The following is a 21911-nucleotide window of genomic DNA, read 5'->3' as shown; positions in this document are numbered from 1 at the left end:
CAATGACCTTAGAAAGTAAGGTCAAACCTTAGAAATAAAGTACTCCAAACCCCTTGAACGTTGCTACTATGGAAACAGAAATACTGCTAGAGACAACACATTTCCACCCACTGGTACTTCAATTCTTACAACTCCTCTCCTGAGAACAAGTGTACACCACTCCCCCTCCCTGCCACCCTCAGTCACTCGAGTGCACATATTTCCCTTCCCACTAAGGAGGCACCACACATTTTAACCTAAATGGTAGAGTGACATGAAAAGCACTAGGTTGTACCAACTTTAGGAGTATCGAATCATCTCCAGCTTCCAAAGGCCACTCAAGGAGGCCTCCAAATGGCTTAGCTCTTAGCTGCAAAACTGACAGCAAAACTGAGAAAAAAAGTAAAATCTGCAAGTGGCCTGGCCAGCACCCTGCTGCCAATAGTCCCTTCCAGAGTGAGGCTGGTGCATCTCTGAGGACAGACCTAACCAGGACTGCCACCCTAACCAGATCTCCTGTGACCCCCCCCCCACCCTAACCCAGAGACAGGGCCCCTGGAAGATACTCACAGCGTCGCGGCTGGTGGACTTCATAATTTCACTCAGCCCGATGCACACACCCTGTCTCTCGTCACTCTTTTGAGACCTCAGGCCTTCCTCAAGGATGGGGATAATCTCAGGGAGGATTTTCTCCCCCAGCTTCCGGACAAGATCTCCCAATGTCCTTGCTGCAATCTGTCAATAAAGATGAAGTCAAAATATTAATTCCCAGCCCAGGTGTGGTGGCGCATGCCTGTAATCCCAGTAACTTGGGAGGTTGAGATGGGATGATTGCAAGTTCAGGGCCAGCCTTAGCAACTTAGCCAGGCCTTCATGTTTTTAAAAAACAAAAAAAGGGCTAGGGATGTGGCTCAGAGGTTAAGCACCCCTGGGTCCAATCCCCAGAAAACTAAAAACATTAACTCCCTGCAAAACCCAGAGCACCCAGAGAACAACTCCAGAATGAGGGTCCTAGAACCTCCAGGCTTTATCTCAGTCACTAACTCCAATGTCTTATCATAAAGAGGCCCGATGGTGCTCAAAACACACTACGAAAGAACTCCGTTTCACACACATCTACACACCCTAAAACAAGAGCACCTTATAAGTGAACATGAAATTCATCACAGGCTACAAAGTCAAGGCCGATTTCCCTGGATCACTGAAAATGTATCCCTGTGCTCTTGCTCAAGGGGAGCTGAATTTGGAACAAATGTTTTAAGGGAAAAACCCATCTCCTCTCTAAGGTCTCATGCAAACCCTTCTTCATAGCCAAGTACATAATCTGCTTCCCAAGGTCAGGGACTAGAAGTGCCCCAAATGGGACTGGCAGAAGCGATCATCAGCCCAAACTGGGCACCTGCTCTGAACCACTGAACCCCGTTTGTTCTAACTGGTGCTCCAGCCTTCTCATGCCAGACCTGCTCCTCCCTGATTCCTCAATCCAGTCACAATGGCCTTGCCCAACATGGTGTGTCGTGGTCTGCCCACAATGGGGCCTTTGCATACCCTGGCCTTGTATCTAAAGCACTATTCCCTCTGTCTGGAATAGTCTCTTACCACCTCCACAGCTGGCTAGCGCTTACTCAACTTTCACCTTTAAGCAGACTTTCTTCTGAGAAGCACCTGCTGATGCTCTCTCCAGGCCACATGCCCCTATCGTGAGCATGCATAAGTGTGTGCTGCACTTGTCAAAGCTGCACCGGACATCTGTTCATACAATGATCTGATTAACATGCATCTCCTCCACCAGAATGCAGCTCTCGGGATAAGGACTAAGTCTGCCTTTCTTCTCCATATGTCCCCAGATGCTAGGTCCTTGTTTACTAGCACATAGTAAACATTTGCTGAATGACTAAGTAAATAATTAATGTTCCTCTGTTAAACAGAGGACCCTTGGCTCTCTCCCAGGCTCTGCAGGGCAAGGAACTCTGAAAGAAGGCATGAGGGGCTGCTGGGCCACAACAAGGTCCAGGAAGCTTACCGTTCTCTTATCGGCACACGTGCTGGCTAGGAATCCCAGCAGAAGCCCAAAAAGAGTGGGCAGGATCTCACGCAAGGTGCGGGGGGTATTGGAGACGACGATCTTCCAGACATGCAGGGATGCCTGACGCACCACCAGCTGGGTGTCTGAGCGGCCCATGTAGAGCCCTGCCAACACCCGGTTCCGCCTGTCAACTCCCAGAGCAGTGATAATTGCCTACAGCCCAAAGAAGGAGACAGAGACACAGGGTGGTGAAGCCGCCAGAGCAAAGGCACCAGGGCATACCCTCTCCTCAGCAAAGCCAGGTACCAACCTTGTTGGACTGAGCAGTTCCAAAGTTATCATCCTCAGAGGCAGTCTCTGTGGTCATCTTCCCAGTGACCCCTGAAATATGGAACAGGAGGTCCCCAAGTAGCTGAACAGAGCTGAACCTGCAAAGGAAGCCAAGAACAGTCATGATGCCTCAAGTATGGGACACAGCCCAGCAATACACAAAGACTAGAAGGAAATGTACCCAAAATATTTAAGGGATTTATCTTAAAAAGGTAAGTTAAGGAGCTGGGGTTGTGGCTCAGTGGTAGAGTGCTCACCTAGCACGTGTGAGGCCCTGGGTCCGATCCTTAGCACCACATAAAAATAAAATAAAGGTACTGTGTCCACTTACAACTAATATATATATATAAAAGAATGAAGCTTATGTGAAAATTTCCAGAATAAAAGTTATGAGAAAGAACACAAAAGGGAAGCATTACCAGGAAATAAAGCAAGAAAGATTATTACAAGTGGAGAAGCCTGGAGAGGCCCAAAAGGATGAACTTCATTTCTCCTCAAATTCAATTAGGGTTACAGTTAAGTATGGACACCTGTAATCCCAGTCACTTGGGAGGCTGAGGCAGGAGGATCACAAGTTTGAGGACAGCCTCAGCAATTTAGCAAGGCCTTGAGCAACTTAGTAGGACCCTGTCTCAAACAAAAAATTAAAAGGGCTTAGGGATGTTGCTCAGTGGTAAAGCACCCCTGGGTTCAATCCCCAGTATTTAAAAAAAAAAAAAAAAAAAAAAGTTTTACAGTTTTTAATGGTTAGAAAAATAATAGTAATACTGAAACTGAAAAAAACAAGAAATGCAGAAAGATATAAAGGAAGAAAGTAGGGCTGAGACTGCAGCTCAGTGGCAGAGTGCCTGCCTAGCACATGTGAGGCATGGGGCTCAATTCTCAGCACTGCATAAAAATAAACAACATAAAGGCATTCTGCCCATCTACAACTTTGAAAAAAAATATTAAAGGAAAAATACAATTTAAAAAAAAAAAAAAAATTAAAGGAAGAATACAATTTCCCAAATTCCTACCACCCAGGCAACCATCCTGATACTATTACTACCCCCTGTCTACACTGACACACACACAAACCCCACTACACAGTTGGGCCACTGCCTGCACTGCCCTGTTACCAACAGGTGGAGGCGCTCTCTGGGTCAGCCAATATGGTTACATTCTATTCTTTTTAGTAGCTGAATAAAAGTCCACTCTGCAGATGTGCTATGAGATATTTTTCAACTGACCTCCACAGTTTTTCGAAGGATAAGCAAAACTGAAATAAACATCCTCTGCATATAGTTCTAAGTACTTAACCAAATATGTTCTTGGAAGAAATTCCTAGAAGTGGAATTTTGAGATAAAAGACTATTCATTTAAAATCTTTTTTCCCCCCCAATACTAGGGATTGAACCCAGGGCTTTGCACAAGCTAGGCTAGCACTCTACCATTGAATTACACCCCCAGCCCACCATGAAAATATGAATATAAACTAGGATTGAGTACGGGAAACTGTTTAAAACAGAGTCAGAATAAGAAACTGCTCTAGGAACTGGAAGGTGACAAAATGGTTAAAATCAAGTCTGGAGACAGCTGAGAGAGTTCCTAAATTACAAAGCTCAGGCCCATCAGGCCTTCTGGCTAAAGGTCTCACCGAATTCTCCAAAGGTCGTCGAAGAGGCCTTGCTCCAGTTGGGGCAGCAGCAGGGCAATAGCTGTCTCAGCATACATGGAGATGACTCGCTGGCCTGCACGCAGGGCGGTGTCACGCACAAACTCGTTTTCATCAGCCAGAGCCTGGACATGCAGAGGGTGGGTCAGCAAGGACTACCTGTGGCACCCAGACCCAAAGCTGGCCCCAGAGGCAGGCAGCTGTGGCTCTCTAGAAGAGCAGTGGCATCCTGCTCTCAATTCCTTCATCATTAGAGGGATCACTGGTACCTACTTTGAGGATACAGGGAATGATAGGTCCCACGTAAGGGGTGAACTTGTCCCCAAACGTGATGGGCAGGTAGTTGAACATCATGATGTAGCCATCTCGGACATGGGGTGCGATGTCCACTTTGCTGGCTGTTGCCACAATTTCTGGCATCAGCTTCTCCAACTTCTCCACCCCCAAGCCAGCCATGACCTCAGCCAACCCTGTGACACAAGGCAGAATGAACCCACTGGATCTGAGGGCCCCCTGAGGGCATTTCCAGTCTGGCCCCTGTGCCGGCTCTGGCCTCACCTTGTGCAGCGCCTGAGCGATCCACAGAGCTCTGCTCATAGGTCAGCGTCTCCATCAGCCATGGTAGCAAGTCCTCAAAACATGACTCCCCCATGCCCTTCACCATGGCCCCCAGGGCCTTGGCAGATACCGTCCGAACCTGTTAGGAAACGGAGAATGGGAACCGTGAGGCAGTACGGTTCAGAATGAGAGCTCTAGCCATGAAGGAGCAGGGAGGGACCCCAAACCTTTTCCTTTGACCAACAGGAATAAAAGCAGCTTTGGGGAATCCATTTTTCTAGAGACTGGGCTAAAATCGTGAGCTATTCCCACTCCAGACTCACCTCAGGTACAGGGTCCAAAAGAGAGGCTTTCAGGCCAGGTGTCACGCTAGGCAGGTAGGGAGCCAAGTCCTGCCACAACACAAGAGGCAACTCAGGTAGAGGCCCGATTCCTGATTTCTCCAGGCCCAATTCTGCTGTGGGTTCTGACCTCACCATTCTGTTGACAGGGAGCACGTAGCAGGCCCCCAAGCATGAAAACCTAACTTCTCACCCAACAGGTGGGTAACTAACAAGGAGCAAGGCACCAGGCCCGGGAGGGAACGAGGCAAATGCTCAGGGAAGCTATGAAGGATGCTCAGGCCCTCCCCAGCAGGTCAGAGCGAGCTAACAGCTACAGTCCAAAGCGCCACTCCTCCAGCCCTTCCCTTGGGACCAAGGCTTGCCTAAACTACCGAATCCTCATATTCCTGGTATCTTTCTTTCAAAATTTCTTTATCATCTCTTTCTTCATCTCAAAATGTTTATATCTCTTGACGTAGCATTCAACTTTAGGGAATAACTTTAAATATAGAAAATGCCTTATGTTCACTGCCGCCTTCCTTAAAATAGTAAAAAAAAAAAAAAAAAAAAAAAAACCTTGGACCCTTATGACCGATGACAGAATTATATAAGTTATGGAACAAACTTGTTGGGCTATTATATAACTACTAAAAATCAGTTTTATAAGCAACTTGCTATAATTTGGAAAGAATGTTCAGGAATCTAATCTTTTGGCGGGAAGAGGGTACTGGGGATTGAACTCAGGGGCACTTGACCTCTGAGCCACATCCCCAGCCCTATTTCGTATTTTATTTAAAGACAGGGTCTCATTGAGTTACTTAGCACCTTGCTCTTGCTGAGGCTGGCTTTGAAACTGCAATCCTCCTGCCTCAGCCTCCTGAGCTGCTGGGATTATAGGTGTACACCACAGTGCCCAGCTAGGAATATAAATTTTTAAAAAATGGAATGTAAAAGCATTAATTATCTTAGTGTTGGGGGACTATGGGTAAATTTTTTTTTCCTTTTTTTGTAACGAGGATTGAACCCACGGCACTTAACTGCTGATCCACATTCCCACCCTTTTTTAATATTTTATTTTGAGACAGAGCCTCACTAAGTTACTTAGGGCCTTAGTTGCTGAGGCTGGCTTTGAATTTGTGATCTTCTACTTTAGCCTCCCAAACTGCTGGGATTACAGGCATGCACCACCATGCCCAGCTGTTTTTCTGATTTTTTAATTTCTCGAATTCTCCAGGATTGACATAACTTTCCACTTTATCTTCTTTTGTCCATCAATGCAGAGTTGTGGTAGATGCTGAACTCACATGTGCAAGTTTTGGGGAGCAAAAAAATGAACAGAGACAAGTCTCCCAAACTAGACCAAACTCCTCTAAGAGGTTTACAGAAGAGACATTCATGACAAGAAAACATTCCAAGGAGGGAAAGCAGTGACTACTTTATCAAACTCCTGAAACGTCCATGGAGATGGCACGTCTTTCTTCCACCTCAGTCTGTAAAAGGGACCTAAGGGGGTCGGATCTCAGCTAAGGACTCAACTAGTAGGGACCTGAACCACCACACTCTTGAAGATGCCCTGGAGCCCAGATTTCTACCTCCTACCCCAAATGGCCCATTCTCCCTATAAACACAATCAGGGACCAGTGCCCACATCCCCTCTTGTCTGCTGTGGACAGGTACTCTGAATCCTAAACCAGGATCTATCCGTCTGAACCACACCAGCCCCTGGTAGCTGCTACCTTTTGGTCTGTCAGGGAGTACATGTTGCCAATGATCTGTGCTGCCATCTTCCGTGTGTCTGTAGAACGGTCCTGGAAGGCTCTCTGGACAATGGGCATGATGAGGGCCAGTGACGGGGCATCAATGAAGTGGACAAACTTGGTGTCCAACAGGGTCTGCAGGCACTTCTGGGTCTTCCTTGATGGGTCCGTCAGGGCATCCAGCAGGACTGGGGCAATGGCTGCAGGTCCACACAGGAGAAAGGCTGGTTTACACAAGTCCATGAAGTGGCTGCAGAACTAAAGTAGATCAGAAGAGCAGGGAGACTGAGGCACCTCCGCCCCGAATCCCTACAAGTTTTCAGTTGCAGAAGCCAGTCTGCCTGCAGACAGCAATCCTTGCTCCACTTGCAGGACAAAGAGGTCACTGTGTAGAGGTTACAGCCGTCACCCTTCTGCACTACAACTTGTGATCAGGTGGCACTTAGCTATGGCCGAAGTGCTGAGCCTTTGCAGTGTTGCTTCTTAGGAACCAGGAACCTTATTTGGGAACCAGCAACAAAACAGGGGTTTTGTGAAAAAACCTGTTTAATGAATGCCCTTGAATCAGTGGTGGGAATGAAGTACATAATACTTAGAACAGTCGAGACGAGATAAAAATTAGTTCTCAAATATTCAACATCAACAGCTCAGCAAAAGAAATTCCAAAAGGAATACGTGGCTTATCTTATAGTTTAACCACTATAAAGATCCATGTTGGCCAACAATAAAAGCAAGAATTACCAAGTTAAAAGTGGACAAAAGATTTGAATACACCATTCTCCAAAGAAGACATGCGAACAGCTAATGAGCACATGAAAAGATGCTCAAAATCATTGATCATTACGGAAATGTAAATCAAAACCACAATGAGATGTCACTTCACACCCACTAGGAAGTTTATAATAAAGAAGACAGATAATAACAAGTATTGGCAACTGAGACCCTCATACATTGCTGTTGGGAATGTCAAACGGTGCAGCCATCTGGACACTGGAAAACTGTCTGGCAACTCTTCAAAAAGTGTGACAGAGTCATTATATGACCAGCAATTCTATTCCTAGGTGTCTAACCAAGAAAACTAAAAACATATATCTAGACAAAAACTTTTACTCAAAAGTTCAGAGCAGGATTAATCTTAATGACCCAAAAGCATATTAATGGATAAACGGACAAACGAAACACAGCATATATTCAGCTGCACTTTGGAATGTTATCCAGTCATAAAAAGGAATGAAAGAGTGATATGTGCTACAGCCTAGAGGAACCACAGAAACATCACACTAAGTCAAAGAAGTCAGACACAAAAGGTCATATAGATGTTGTATGGTTTGTCTGAAATGTCCAGAATAGGAAAATCCAGAGAGAAAGAAAGTAGGTTAGTGGTTGTCAAGAGTTAAGGGGACGTGGAGGAGGGGAGATGAAGAAAGACTGCTAATAGACCTAAGATTTCTCTCTGACTGATGAAAACATCCTGTAACTAGAGAGTGGTGATACTGAAACAATTTTGTGAATATTCTAAGTACCACTGAAATCAAATTATATCTCCATTATATCTCCATTTAAAAAAAGAGACTCATGCTGGATTCTCAAATGAAGGCATTTCCACTCATGTGATAGCCATGAAGCTATTCTGGGCCTGAGAAATACCCAGGGCTACTGGGCATTGTCAAAGTGGAACTTGCAGCTGCAGAGCAGATTAGTGGTTGTCAGGGCTGGGGAGATGTTGGTCAAAAGGTACAAAGCTTCAGTTGGGTAGGGTGAGGAAGTTCTGGTGCTTATAAGCATGGTGCTTATAGTTAGTAATACTCTGTTGTATACTTGAAATTTGCTAAAACAGATCTCAAATGTTCTTACCACAAAAAATAAGCTATGTAAGTGACAGATATGTTAATTAGCTTAACTGTGGTAATCATTTCATAGTGTATACACGTATCAAAACATTAGGTTAGCCAGGAGCTGTGGTGCACTCCTGTCATCCCAACAGCTTGGGAGGCTGAGGCAGGAGGATTGCCAGTTCAAAGCCAGCCTCAGCAAAAGTGAGACCCTGTCTAAAAATAAAATACAAAATAAGGCTGGGGATGTGGCTCAGCAGTAGAATGCCCTCTGAGTTCAATCCCTGATACTCCCCTGCCCCCACAAAAAAGTCAGGTTGTGCCTGTTAATAAATAATTTTTACTTCTAAGTTATACAACAAACTTTGGAAAAAATGTAAATAAAAGAAAATGAAAAAAATTTTAAAAGCATGTATTCTTACTAAATTTTGTCCATTTGCCTTTATCAATAATTGAGAAGTGTGCTGAAATCTCCCACTATGACAATGGGTTTGTTAATTTCTCTCTAGTTTTATATATTTCGAGGGTATTAAACTTAGAATTGTTATATAGCCTTAGAAAACTGAAATACTTTTCACTACGTAATGGCCCTCTTTATCCTAAAGAAAGTTTTTCCTCTAAAAAAAAAAAACAAAAACAACAATAACAACAAAAAAACCACAATCCTCCAACTCTAACCAGGCACAGAGGTGCACGCCTGTAATTCCACCAACTTGGGAGGCTGAGGTTGGAGGATAGTAGTTCAAAGCCAGCCCAGGCAACTTAGTAAGGGCTGGGAATGTAAGTCAGTGATAGAGCACCCCTGCCTTCAATCCTCAGAACTGCAAAAATAAATAATTAAATTTTTAAAAAATCCAATTCTCCTTACTCATCCCTTAAAAATAAATAAATAAATAAAGACTGGAAGTATAGCTCACTGATAGAATACTTGCCTAGCATGTGTGAGGCTCTGAATTCAACCCCCAACACTCATACACAAAAAAACCTTTTTTTTTTTTTTTTTTTTTAAACCTTCATCATTTTCTAAATGAACAAATGCCTAGTAATATACCAGCTGAAATAAACACACTAGGCAGTGATGCTCCAAGTTGAAGTTTAAAATGTTAAAATGAGGGCTGGGAATGTGGCTCAGTGGTACAGTGTCTGCCTAACGTGAACGAGGGTTTGATCCCTAGCACCACAAAATAAATAACTAAATAAAAATAAAAATAAAACGTTATACTGATGTGTCAGTCAAGGTGGCTGGCTGGATTTTGTTCTTAGAAATCCGCCTCTTCCCATTCCTCAGAAAAGAATCATACTAAACAGTATGGTTACGGAACTCGCCTTTCCCAACCCTCTGTCACAGGCCTGCTGGAATGAGATGAAATAATCAGATCCCAAAGCACCTAACATTCACAATGGTGCTCATGTGGTCCAGACTGTCATTCAATTCTGCTGACCTCACAGCTCAGCTCAGGGCATGGGGATCTCTCAGAATCAAGCTGCTCCTTAGTCAGTAACTCAGGGTCCCTATCTATACAGCCAGTGATGCTTGCTCCAGAGCAGTGGAAGAAAAGACTGTTTCCAAACTCCTTTCAACTTATTATTCTAAGAAAAGGGCATTCTAGAATTTAAAGTATTTCCTGCAGTCCAAAGGGGAGGGGGACCACCAGAGTAAGTTCCCTCATGAGAGAGGCATACCCAGGATCTCCGGGTTCCTGATGACGGAGCCAATCTGCCTGAGCGCCTGCTGTCCAGCCTTCTGCACTTTGACGTGGGAATCAGTCAGCACCTCTGTGAGCTTGGGCACAATGTTGGGTAGACAGGACGACAGCTGCTTGGGAGCACAGTATGCCATTGCTCCGAGCAGTTCCACTGACCCTGCAGACAGCACACACATGCTCAAGCAGTCCCAGGGAAGAGGGTAGAGAAATTAAAGGCCTCTGAGGCCTGATAAGCTATAGGGTCCCAGGAGAGGATGCAGGTAGCATGAGGCAAAGAGGAAAAACCAGGAAAGGGAGACCTGGCTTGGCCTTGCCTTATCACTCAGACTAACTCACTAAACTTCTCAGGTCCCAGTTTCCTCCTCCCCCAAAGAAGGCCAAGTGGGAAGCCCAGAGTCCAACCCATCCCTAATTCTAGCAGTTCTGCTTGTATCTATTTTGCATATTAGGGTTCCAGATATGATTATGTTTCTAAAAAAGAGTTTATGGGGGTAAATAGCTTAAAGTCACAGAATAGCTTTCATGCTCAGGATTTTCTAATTTTGGGTTATGGCTCAAGTCAAAGACCTGTTCTGGGCAAAAGCACACAAACCAGCCAAGTGCAATGGGGCACGCCTGTAATACCAGTGGCTTGGGAGTTGAGGCAGGAGGATTCTAAGTTCAAAGCCAGCCTCGGCAACTTAGTGAGGCCTTAAGTGACTCAGTGAGACCCTGTCTATAAATAAAATACAAAAAAGGGCTGAGGGGATGTGGCTCAGTGGTTGAGTGCCCCTGGGTTCAATTTCCCCAGACCATAAAAAAATAAAAATTAAAAACCCACACAAACCATAGAAGGGCCCAGCTGCCTATGAGCACAGTACTGGCCTTGCCCCTGCCCTGGAGACCACACACACAGAACCAGGACTGTGGCTGCCTGGATCCCTGTTGAGGGCAGTTTTCAAAGCAGGAAACTGAGGAAGAGACAGAAGGAAGTGGCCTTACCAGCTTTGGTCCGCCAGGATTCTTCCTCCAAGGCAGCCAATAAAGAGGGGAGCACCAGCTTCACCCCATGAGCACTCAGGTTGCTCATCACAGCTTTGGCACAATCATCTGCAGCCTCAAGGGAGGAGAGAAGACGTTCAGGGGCCTCCTCACCCAAGCAAGGGGCAAGGTCTGATGCTAATGCTAATGCTTCTCCAGTGACAACACATATTGGGTCTGTGTGTCAGACCCGTGCCAGAGCCTACAGGGACAGCGAAAACACATCTCGTAAAGCTGCAGTATTTTAAGGAATTGGAGGGGAATCCATACCAGTCATGGCTGCCCCAGGTGTGGGCATGAGAGGTTCCAGTGGTAGGGATTCTGTGCCACTTCAGAGGCTCTGCTGGCCAAGGTTCATACCCAGCAGCCACCCCGTGAGCAGTGGTCCTCATGTGCTTCTCTCACGCAGCCTTGGGACTTACCTCACGCACATACTGGTTCCCATCCCCAAAGCACAGCAGCAGGTGGGGCAGCACGTGAACCACGTAAGGCTCGAAGAGCTTCCCCAGCATGGTGCAGAGCATCTCGAAGGCAAAGAGGGCTCCTGGGGGCAGAAGGCGGGACAGCTGGGAACGAAATGTCCTCTGGGGGCTGCCCCAGGGGACAAAAGGAGCTGCAACCTCACCCTACAGAAATACTCAGGGCAGCTACGGTCCTACAGTGTAGCAACCTGTCTCGGCACCCACAGCAGGGATGGCAGAGTGGAGGGGGGAGGAGGTGGGGAGCCACCCACTGCTTCCTGAGACTCACGAACGGAAAGGCAAAACATCTCTCAGCTAAGGGTGCTGTTGAGTTAGAAATGACACAAGGGGCTGGGGTGGGTCATCCGCTCGCCCTTCAGCTGGGAAGGAAATGTGGATTCCTTCTCTGGCAGCATGGGCACCGACCTCCCGTGTGGGCAGCACCAAGCTCAGAGAGGCTCACCCTCACGCCGGCGGAAGTTCTTCTTATCCTGGATGGCATCGGTCAGTGCTGCCATCATTTCCTGCTGTTTCAAAGAGAGGATGCCCAGGCCCTTCACGAGGCCTGCCAGCCCGTACGCAGCCCCTTTACGTTCTGCATACTTGTCTGACTCCAGCAGCTGCTGCATGAGCCGCTGGATCATTCCTCCAGCATCCTCCTTGATGGCTGGCACAAGAGGTGGCAGGCAGCTGGCCACGGATTCCTGGACCTATCAGAGAGGCCTGCCTCATCAGTGCCACAAGCTCAACAATGGCTGGTTGCTGGCACCCACCAGCCCCATGCTGTGCCCACCACTTGACACCCTAGGACCTATCTCAGCCACTGCTGCACATGTCACAAGGCATCAGAGAAGCAGCATTTCATACACTCATACCACACATGCACTCCATGAGGGCACACACTATGACCTATTAGTGACAAGGATGTCAGCCCTCTGGCACTGTTTCTGGTATCAATGAAGAACTGAAATGGAAACCACAAAGGATGGGCCCACCCAGAAAGAAAGATCTCCAGAGAAAAGCAAGCTACTGAGCCTCCATATAACAGCCTGTGTACATGTTCTGGTTTCAAAACTTAGGTCACAGGGAATCGGGCTGGGCCTCACAGGATCAGGGCCAATTTGGATGATACCAAAAGACTCCTGCCTTCTAGTCACAGCTCGTAAAACCCAACTCAAGATCAGCAAAGTTGTCATGCAGCCCTTCTGCAGGCTGGGCTTTCTGATACTATCTGACCGCAATTTTGGAAATTTGTTTCCAGCTGTGAATTTTGAGGACACTTTCATTGGCTCAAAATGCAAATTGCAGAACTTGTATGTAAATGCATGTTGGTCAACAAAGAGAAAAAGAAAAAAAATGCTTTACACCATGGTGCCTGTAACCAGCACATGCAGAAGGCCAGGAGAAGCTTTGACAAGGAGGAAGCTCATCTTTTATTTTTTAATCACTGTATACTAAGCACAAAAAAAAAGTACTAGTGAATGAGCAGGGAAAAAATGAAATAGCTAGGAGAGCCATTAGACCAAAGTTCCCTCCCCAGAGGTGCTCTCCACTGTAAACCAGGCTCTCTGTGGAAAAGGAGCCAACTGCTTGCTGACCGCCCCATGCAGCCCCTAGCATCCCACAGCCTATCCCCAGCAGGTGCCCATTCCCCAGCTGGCTTGTGGGTCCTAGGTCAGATGGCAGATACCTGCTGGGAGGGAGTGGAAAGGGCGGCAATGAGCTTGGCAACAATGGGCTTCACTTTGGGGTCACTCTTGTCCAGGTGCTTGGCCAACGAGCCCATCAGGACCACCACACTCTGCCGCACTGCATCATAGCTGGCATCATTGGGAGCATCCTTCAGAAACTCCTCAAACACTGGTAGCAGCGAGTTGACGTTCTCCTGGAAAATCCAGTCCCCCAGAGACACAGGTCAACCCTATGGGACGACAGTCTCTGCCCCAACAACCAAGCCTGAATCTGGCTCTGGGACAGGCATCCTGACAAGCCAGTCAATCAATGACGCTAGCAGGATTCTCAGTTTTCTAGCAGGACTACGGGAGACTTACAAGAATTTAACATCCTCTCAGGATCTTTTTGGCTCAAAAGAAATACAAATATAATTTCCCTTCAGGGGCTAATGTCCTGCCAGGATTTCTGACACTCAGCATCTCTGTGCCCTTTGTTCAATTCCATCTCCTCAGTTGGCTACAACCCTCTTACCTTCCCATGGGCGTTGAGTGTTGCAAGGGCAGCATCTAACATGCACTTCCGGACATCTGGATTTCGGTCATTGAGGGCATCAGGGACAAAAAACTGAAAGAGTGGCTTCACCTGAGAGCTATCCAAGTACTGGGAAAGCTTGTTCAGGGCCAAGGCCAGGCCACACCTGGAAAGAGGCAGGAGCACGTGGGCAGGTGAGGGCCAGCCAGAGGCCTCCTATGCTGATGGAATCTGTGCCAGCACATGAGGACAGAGAGCCAGACAGTAATAAAAACTATTTCCAGGACAGGGCAGGGCACAGCCGAGTCCACCACTCAGTGCTTGCCCAATGCGCTAGAACAATGCATCTGTCAAATGGAGATAAGCCATCTGCCCTGAGTTTACCTGCTACAGGGTGTCCCATTTCCCCAAATGTGAATACAAAGCCCACCCCTCTATCTCCAAAGCAGGGGGTAAGAGGACAGAGGTAAAGGAACTGATAAGAAGGCCTTCAAAAGGGTACATATTCTCCCAAGGCAAAGTGGTATTATTCTCTACTATTACAGAGCAGTAAGAAGGTCACCAGGAGAAAGAATCAATGTCCTATCCCTAGCTGATAGTTTGGAATGAGAAAGAAACTGAGACAGGCCCATACACCACTCCACACTGACACACAAAACAGCACAGGAGTGGAGGAGCAGGGCCAGTCATTCAGAAAACCAACCCTACTACATTTTCAGGCAGGCTGCTCTGTGGGAAGTAAGTTCCTTCCAAGGTCACCCTTGCTCCCAGACACCTACCTAAACCTCCAGCTGCTACCTGTGGGAACTGAGGGGAAGGAAACTAATATATACTGAGTCCTTCACACACTATCAATGGTCTAATTTCAGCACCCCATATGGCATGTTCTGTTATTGTGACCTGCAGACAGGTGAGGAAGCAGAGGCCTGGAGAAAAGGAGGATCATGCTCAAGGGCACACAGCTGACACAGAAGCCACCACCTGAACTCAGGTCTCCCGATTCTGAGGGCAGTCTGGCTCTCTCCTTCCACTTGTCCTACTATCACATGCTGCCTCCTCACAGCACCCACCCAGCCAACCTGCTACATCTCAGAAAGCCTGGAGGGGAAAAGTTGGAACAGGGGTTATACCTTGCTTCCCACTGGTCTGGAGGAGATTCTGAAATAACTCGTCCCAATGCATCCAGCACCGGGGGCGGCCGCTGCAATAGAAAAGATGATAAATGCCCACCTAGGCAGAATAATGGCCTTGGCACCAGGACTGTGAGGCAGGAAACCAGTCACAGTTACCCTGAGACCATAAGACCCTTCTTTTTAGAGTAGTCGGGGGTAGAGCAGAGACCAACAAAACATCACCCCCCACCCCCCCAGACCACAGCAGGCTGCCCAGGTCACTCACATAGAGTTTCTCCTGGTAAATCTCCATGAGCCTGCCCATGACCTCAGCTGCATGCCGCTGATACCTCGCCACTGCCTGGGAGAGGGCTTCAGCCCCAGCCTGCCTCACAGCTGCCTCGTGATAGATCACATCGTCAATCAGCAAGAAACAGAGGTCTGGCTGCAGATCAAGGCCCATGATCGACCAGAGCCTGCAGAAGGCCGAGGGCGGGGCTGGTCAGACAAGTTACTGCAGCACCTGCCCCTTCAGCCCCAGCCCAGCCCTTCTTTCCCTGGAGGCTGAGCAAACTGGGTGTGTCTGTTTCCTAAGGGAGAGAGGACAGGGCAGGAGAAAGCAGTTTCCCATTGGCTCTCACCTCTCGGCCAGCTTGCGGATCTCCTCCTCTTTGTCAAACTTGACTACCCAGAGCCTCCGCAGCAGGTTCAAACCATTCTTCTCATCGGTATCAGGTGCTGGCAATACCATATGGAGTTCCATCAGCCCCTGGGAAGGGGAGGGGGGTGGGTGGGGCGAGTAAGGCTCGGCCTCCAACCACCTGTCTCCTAGGCTCCATTTGGGCTGTACTATCCAAGATACAACCACTAGCTAAATGTGGCTATTTAAAGCTAAATCAGTTTAAAGGTAGTTGTAGCCCAGTGGTAGAGTGCTTCCCTTGCACATGTGAGGTACTGGGTTCGAACCTCAGCACCACATAAAAATAAATACATAAAATGAAGGTATTAAAAAAAAAAGTAACTAAGTTACTCAGTTGTATCCACCACACTTCAAGTGTTCAACAGCTACAGGTGGCTACTACAATAGACAGCACAAGATTCCACTAGACACTGATGCTCCAGAAATTGCTAAGAATCAGTTCAAATTATTATCTGCTCAGTCTCCTCAGAACACTTTTTTTGGGGGGTGCGGGTGGCCCAGGGGGTGTAGCTCAGTGGAATAGCACAAGCCGAGCATGTGCAAGACCCTGGGATTGATTCCCAACACCAGAAAAACAAGGACACCCAGATTTTTGTCTTCTGTGAAATGATGCTGTATGGTGGTAGAAGCGTTTTAACGTGAACCTAATTTAACTCTAAATTTTAAAAAGAAAAACAGATTAAGCTCAGGAAAAAAGTCTATCCCCTTTGTTAATTGAATTTTTTAAAAAATTTTACCACACTGCTATTGTTTTCACGTTTTGCCAAGTGCTAGTGAAATGGTGTCACATAAAAAGTAGGAGACTCCAGATCAGCATCTGGGAAGCAGTTTCATCTTTCCAAGGGAATTCTTTAGTTGTGGTTCAAAAGCCACAGTACAGGCAGTGGGTTGAGGAAATGCACTAAGGCTGCCTTTAACCACACCAGGATTCACATTCTAGCTTCAAAATTAAGTGAAGTCTTCCAAGGTAAAGAAAAAATGGACAGTGACACATCACAACTGCCTAGCTCTTCAATTTTCAGAAGCACCCTAAACACACCCTCAACTGCCTCTCCTATAGCCATTTGAGAAAGCATTCTCTCCAAAGCCTATCTATCTTATAGTTCAAACACTTGAAAAGGGACAAGGGATTTTGTAGTAGCCCCTTGAAGGGGCACATACCCGGAGTGCAGTCTCCCGCACACTGGCACACGGGGACTGCAAGGCACAAAGTAGCACATCCACCTCTTCCTGCTCTGCAAAGGCACAGCCATCTTCACCACTGCTGCTGGCACACAGGGTGGTCAGGGTGTCTGAGGCCAGCACCTAAGGATATCAACCCACTGGTTCAGTTCAACAAATCATTTACTTCTAGGGGGTCAGGCAACAGGCTGAGGGGCCCAGAGAGGGCTTTGAACTGAGAACACCCACCCAAGACCTCAGGCACCAGGCCAGTGGCAGGATTCAAGAGAAACCCCTTGCTAGTTGAGAAAGTCAGGCTGGCTTTGCGCAAGCCCAAAAGTGAGGGCTGAGAGAACTGAATTGACCATTCAAGCTGAGACCTGAAGTCAGGGTCACAAACTGAGTCCCAGCATCAGCCAAAGGAAAGCAGATTACCTGCAGGTGGGGTGAGCCGGTCCCGATCACCCAAGTCAGAAGACGCAGCATGGCCACACGAGGCAACAACTCTGGGCCATTCTGGAAGAGAATAGCATATGAGTCAGGGCGAGGCTGTGGGGAAGGTCCATGACCAAACCTTGGTGGCCAATCAATGGCATCCTCTCACCCACAGAAGAACATTCTGGGTCCTACAACTGACTATACTGTAGAAACCGCATTAGGTTTACAACAAACTCCACAGGTACTAACCCCAGTCAACCATGATCCTCAGGAATTAAATATGAATAAATTCTGAAACTTTTGAGAAATTCACAGACTGTGAAATACAGACGAACCATACACATATGAAGAACTTACAACTTTACAAGTAAAGAAACAAAACAAAATACATCACCCATCATTAGCAATATTCATGCTACCTGAGGTTCAGTTAGGTTTGGAGAAAACGAAATTCACTCTTTATTTCTTGCTTTATTTATTTATTGGTAGTAGGAATTGAAGTCAGGGGCACTTTACCACTGAGTTACATCCCAAACCTTTTCTATTTTTTATCATGAGACAGGGTCTCATTAAGTTGCTAAGGCTGGCCTCCAACTTGTGATCCTTCGGCTTCAGCCTTCCCAGCTGCTGCAATTACAGGCACACACCACTGAACCCAGAAAAGGAAACCCTCAGTGAGAGGGTCATCAAAACACATTATGTATCCCAGTGACTCTAATATATGTACTATATATACATCCAATATATGTACTACAAAGATGCTCACATTGGTTGTACCAGAGTATATACATGTATATACATCACAGTGCTGCTCAAAATAAGACTTTGAAATATCTATCAATGAGTTAAATAAAACATGATGTGTGTATAACACATGGTCTTATATAGTCCATAAAATCAACACAGTAGGTCTGTACACCCTGACATAGATAGAAACCCAGAGTCATTAGGCCCAGAAGTAGCCTATTTTTGTGTTAAAAAGCCCACCACATTATATATGTGGTTGCTGTAAGTATAAACAATGTCCTGTTCTTTTCCATCAGAACTGTTCATGGGTCAGGAGGGGTCACAAGCACCTCCCCCTGAGAAAGCCCCTCAAACTAAGGGGAGATATAGCTCCCTGCCCACCTCATCCACACGCCCAGTTGTACTAGGTGAGGCCCTCAGCTGGGCGTGGACAGTGAGGATCTGCAGAATCTGGGCCATCCGCTCCTCATCCTCCTCGCTGTGGCGGGGCATCTCAGTCAGCACCATTTTCAACAACGGGAAGACCAAGGAGAAGGCTGGTGCGGATAAGGGTGCAGCATCTGCCAGAGCAAGCAGCAGACAGGATGAGCCTGTGGGCAGGCCAGGGCAGGCCACTGTTGCCTGTGCAGCCTCAGGACAGAGGGGCAGGGGACAGCTGGAGGCCTACCTGATGCCTGCATACAACAGGGATGGTGGCTGGCAGCCCAGCACTAAAGCCAGTCTTACTGCTATCCCAAATACTACCTGGTTCCAGAATGTGAGAATGAACAGAGAAGCAGATGCCAAAGTAAACTCTCAACAGGTTCACAAAGACTCACAGAGTACCAGGACTGGACTTTGAAATCCTCCAACTAGTCCAACCCCCCATTTTTCACATGAGGAAATCAAGGCTAGGAAGACTCACCCAAGGCCACAGTCTCAGGAAGCCTGGGTGACATTGCCATAGCTACTGTAGCCTTCCCCATAACAGCTCACACTGCTGAAAGCCCTGGATCCCATGTCATCCCTTACCTGGCTCACCCTTGCCCACCCTGCTGGTGATGGTGTGGACATGCAGCAGTGTCACAGCCCTCTTCACAGCCACTGACAGCTCTTCCTGGCACCAGGACTTATCCAGAGCACACTCTGGCTTCAGCAGGCGCAGAGTCACATGGCTCACCAAAGTGCCTACGAAGAAGAGACCCAGCATCTGTCCCTGGCACAAACAAGGGACCCAGAGCAGAAACACCTCTTCCCTCTGAATTAATAAGCTCTTCTTTTCACACAAATATCTTCAACCTAATTTCTCATTTGATCTTTCTGACAGTGCCAGAGGATAAACAGGTAGGCAAGGAGCTGCCCTTCTGACACTACAGAAATTCTAAATGTGCTGAGACGGGGTGTGAACAAGAACTGTTTAGCCAAGAGTAAAACTCAGTCACATTGGGCCACCACCTTCTATGCAACAAGCCCAGCCTTCCAGGTGATGCTTTTGGCAGGTTCCATATGCACCAATGAACTTTTCCACTCAGAAAATCCGTAAATCCCATGGGAATTTAATCCTCACCCATGGGAACATCCCCTTTAAGTTAGGAAAGAAGTCTGCTTAAGGTCAGTAAACAACCCATTAAAGTAAGGCACCATAATTCCCAGTCACCCTATCTGGTCTTTGTTTCTTCAGAGCTAACAGAAAGCTAAAGGTAACAGGGATCCCTGATCACTACTGACACACAGCTGCTCAGAAGCTCTGAGTTGCACTGACTGGCCACATTGTACCAAACCATCCTCACTGCCACTGAACATCTGATTTCATAGTTTTAAAACTCCTACAGGAAGATGAGGTGCAGACCAGCCTCTAAAACCTGGTCCTGAGAGTGAGGAGAAGGCATTGTCACTCCTAAACATAACCCAGTTTGAGGATCCATAGGCAGATTCCACGGGGAAACAAAATTCAGCAGCGTAGGTCACCAGACATTTCCCCACAAGCACCTGGGGGCATCCCCAGCCCTCCTCCCAAACTGCTGGGCTATCCCATAGCCAGCAAACAAGGACTAACCCAAAGCCTTGAGCCTAGGGGGCATGACACAGGCAGCCAAGGATAGGAAGGGGTTCTTGATCCTGGGAGCAGCCAGGGGAGATTTCAGCAAGGGCAGGAAAGAGTCAACCAAAACAGGAATGTACTGGGTCAGGCCAGACGGGTTCTTGGCCAGGATGGTGTCCAGCAGTCCCAGCGCTGCCTCCAGCTCCCCGTCCAGCTGCAAGCAGAGTAACCCGGGATGGCAGGTCAGCAAGGCCCCACTGGGGGACAGCAAGGAATGGGCCTGGGCTGCCCAGCACCCTCCTGGCATGGGCCTGTGGTGGTGGCAGCCACTTACGTCCTGCAGCCGCCTCCGGATCTGTGCCTCCTTGTCTAGCTGGGCCTGCAGCATCTCCTTCTGTTTGCTAGTCAGCTGCACCTCCTCTTTTATGCCTTTCTTCTTCTTTATCTCCTGAAGGGTCAGGGTTAGCAAACCAATTCCATCTCCAGGGAACAGACCTGCCTCCCTACCAGAGGAAGGCAAGCTTGCTTCCACAGAGAACACTAGGTCAGCTCCATGTCTATGACTGGAGCCCCGGAGCCCACCATGCAGCCTCCCTCACACCCTAAAAAGTCGACAGTCATTTGATGTTTACAGAATGGAAACAGCAGTAGAGAAGCAGTTTTGTTGTTTTTTTTGTTTTGTTTTGAAACTGGATTCTCTGCTAAAAAAGGCAAGGAGGACTTCTGATATAATAAAGAAATAAAAGGTCCCCCAATGTACTCCAAAGTCAATTCTGATGACCACATGGCTTTAGATTCAAAACTTTAGCCTCCCTTTGGGCCCAGACTGTGCCAACAGCAGCTCTCCCAGAGCATAAACTGAAGCCTGGACAAAGCCACTCAGGTGGCTAGAGATGACAAGCCAGAGAAATCTCCCACTCTTTCAGCAAGTATTTAGTGAGCACCTACATCATGCCAGGCACTGCTAGGGCCACCAGGGGGCAAGAGATGAAGTCCCTGACCTCATGGAGCTCACAATCTAGCAGGTGAAGGCAGATGAGAAACAAGTGAACAAATATATATACAAGATGCCTGTGCAGCACGAGAAAGAACTGAGTCTGATGTAAACTGTGAAGAGGGCAGGGCCTACCACAGGTAGGTGGACTGAGGTCAGGGTGGGGGTGGGCTCCCTGAGAAGGGCCCAGGTGGACTGATACACGAAAGATTAAAAAGCACAGCCTACAAGACTGTGGGCAAAGCACAGTCTGAGGCAGGTGAGGGCCCTGTGCACTCTGTTCCCATCAGAACCAGCTGTTAAAAACTGAATGTGCCAATCAACCAGGACTCCACAGAGGTTCCACCGAACAGGCCCTGTGCCTGCTGTCAGGGCTCAAGACAGGATCCAGCCTTCACAGAACAAGGTGATAAACTAACATGTTTTCTGAGTGGGAGGCAGAAGAAGCTGCAGAGGAGGGCAAATACAGTGTGGCCAGAGAACCAGGAGGGAGTGTGCCATGAGCCTGAGGGATGATCTAGGGGAACAGTCTATATGCAGCAGAGAGAGCCAGCAGACTGAGGCCATCAAGCTCAGCAGCCACACTGAGGTGCCTCGCTGGACTCACCTCCTTCAGCTCCAGCTCAATGATCTGCTCCTTGAAGGAGTAAGCTTTGTTCTCTCGCTTCATGTTGGCTTTTTTAATGCTGTCCTGCTGGGCACTGAAACAAGAGAGGTAATAAGCCAGCTCAAAAGAGCCGCCAGTCCCTTCAGCCTCCTGCCAGCCATGCAATCCCAGGTACTGTGTGCCAAGACAGCACCAGATATTAGAAGCACTCTGGTATCCAAGGCCTAAGTGCCAGACCTGGAATACAGCAGATTTTTGCCTGATGGTTTTCATTTGTTCCT

At 47.6% G+C, this 21911-nt stretch overlaps 1 protein-coding gene across 1 annotated transcript in view; it reads right to left on the bottom strand.

Moving 5' to 3' along the window:
• GCN1 (GCN1 activator of EIF2AK4) overlaps nucleotides 1-21911 on the bottom strand; it is a 59845-nt gene that overhangs the window by 12130 nt on the left and 25804 nt on the right. Inside the window, exons 22-45 of the mRNA XM_079151213.1 lie at nucleotides 21631-21724; nucleotides 20364-20477; nucleotides 20045-20243; nucleotides 19021-19176; nucleotides 18391-18569; nucleotides 17260-17340; nucleotides 16825-16968; nucleotides 15605-15732; nucleotides 15250-15439; nucleotides 14982-15052; nucleotides 13852-14017; nucleotides 13337-13531; nucleotides 12110-12356; nucleotides 11608-11729; nucleotides 11147-11261; nucleotides 10143-10322; nucleotides 6607-6827; nucleotides 4871-4939; nucleotides 4548-4686; nucleotides 4263-4459; nucleotides 3972-4114; nucleotides 2316-2433; nucleotides 2003-2218; nucleotides 550-714 (exon numbers count right to left, since the gene is read on the bottom strand). Coding sequence (XP_079007339.1) covers nucleotides 550-714; nucleotides 2003-2218; nucleotides 2316-2433; nucleotides 3972-4114; nucleotides 4263-4459; nucleotides 4548-4686; nucleotides 4871-4939; nucleotides 6607-6827; nucleotides 10143-10322; nucleotides 11147-11261; nucleotides 11608-11729; nucleotides 12110-12356; nucleotides 13337-13531; nucleotides 13852-14017; nucleotides 14982-15052; nucleotides 15250-15439; nucleotides 15605-15732; nucleotides 16825-16968; nucleotides 17260-17340; nucleotides 18391-18569; nucleotides 19021-19176; nucleotides 20045-20243; nucleotides 20364-20477; nucleotides 21631-21724 — 3649 coding nt within the window. The remainder of the gene's footprint in view (nucleotides 1-549; nucleotides 715-2002; nucleotides 2219-2315; nucleotides 2434-3971; nucleotides 4115-4262; nucleotides 4460-4547; nucleotides 4687-4870; nucleotides 4940-6606; nucleotides 6828-10142; nucleotides 10323-11146; nucleotides 11262-11607; nucleotides 11730-12109; nucleotides 12357-13336; nucleotides 13532-13851; nucleotides 14018-14981; nucleotides 15053-15249; nucleotides 15440-15604; nucleotides 15733-16824; nucleotides 16969-17259; nucleotides 17341-18390; nucleotides 18570-19020; nucleotides 19177-20044; nucleotides 20244-20363; nucleotides 20478-21630; nucleotides 21725-21911) is intronic.

The sequence above is a fragment of the Sciurus vulgaris genome, assembly GCF_902686455.1.
Source record: "Sciurus vulgaris genome assembly, chromosome: 8".
Lineage (NCBI taxonomy): Eukaryota > Metazoa > Chordata > Mammalia > Rodentia > Sciuridae > Sciurus > Sciurus vulgaris.
The sequence above is the reverse complement of the archived record's forward strand: the minus strand, read 5'-3'. Positions and strand labels throughout refer to the sequence as shown.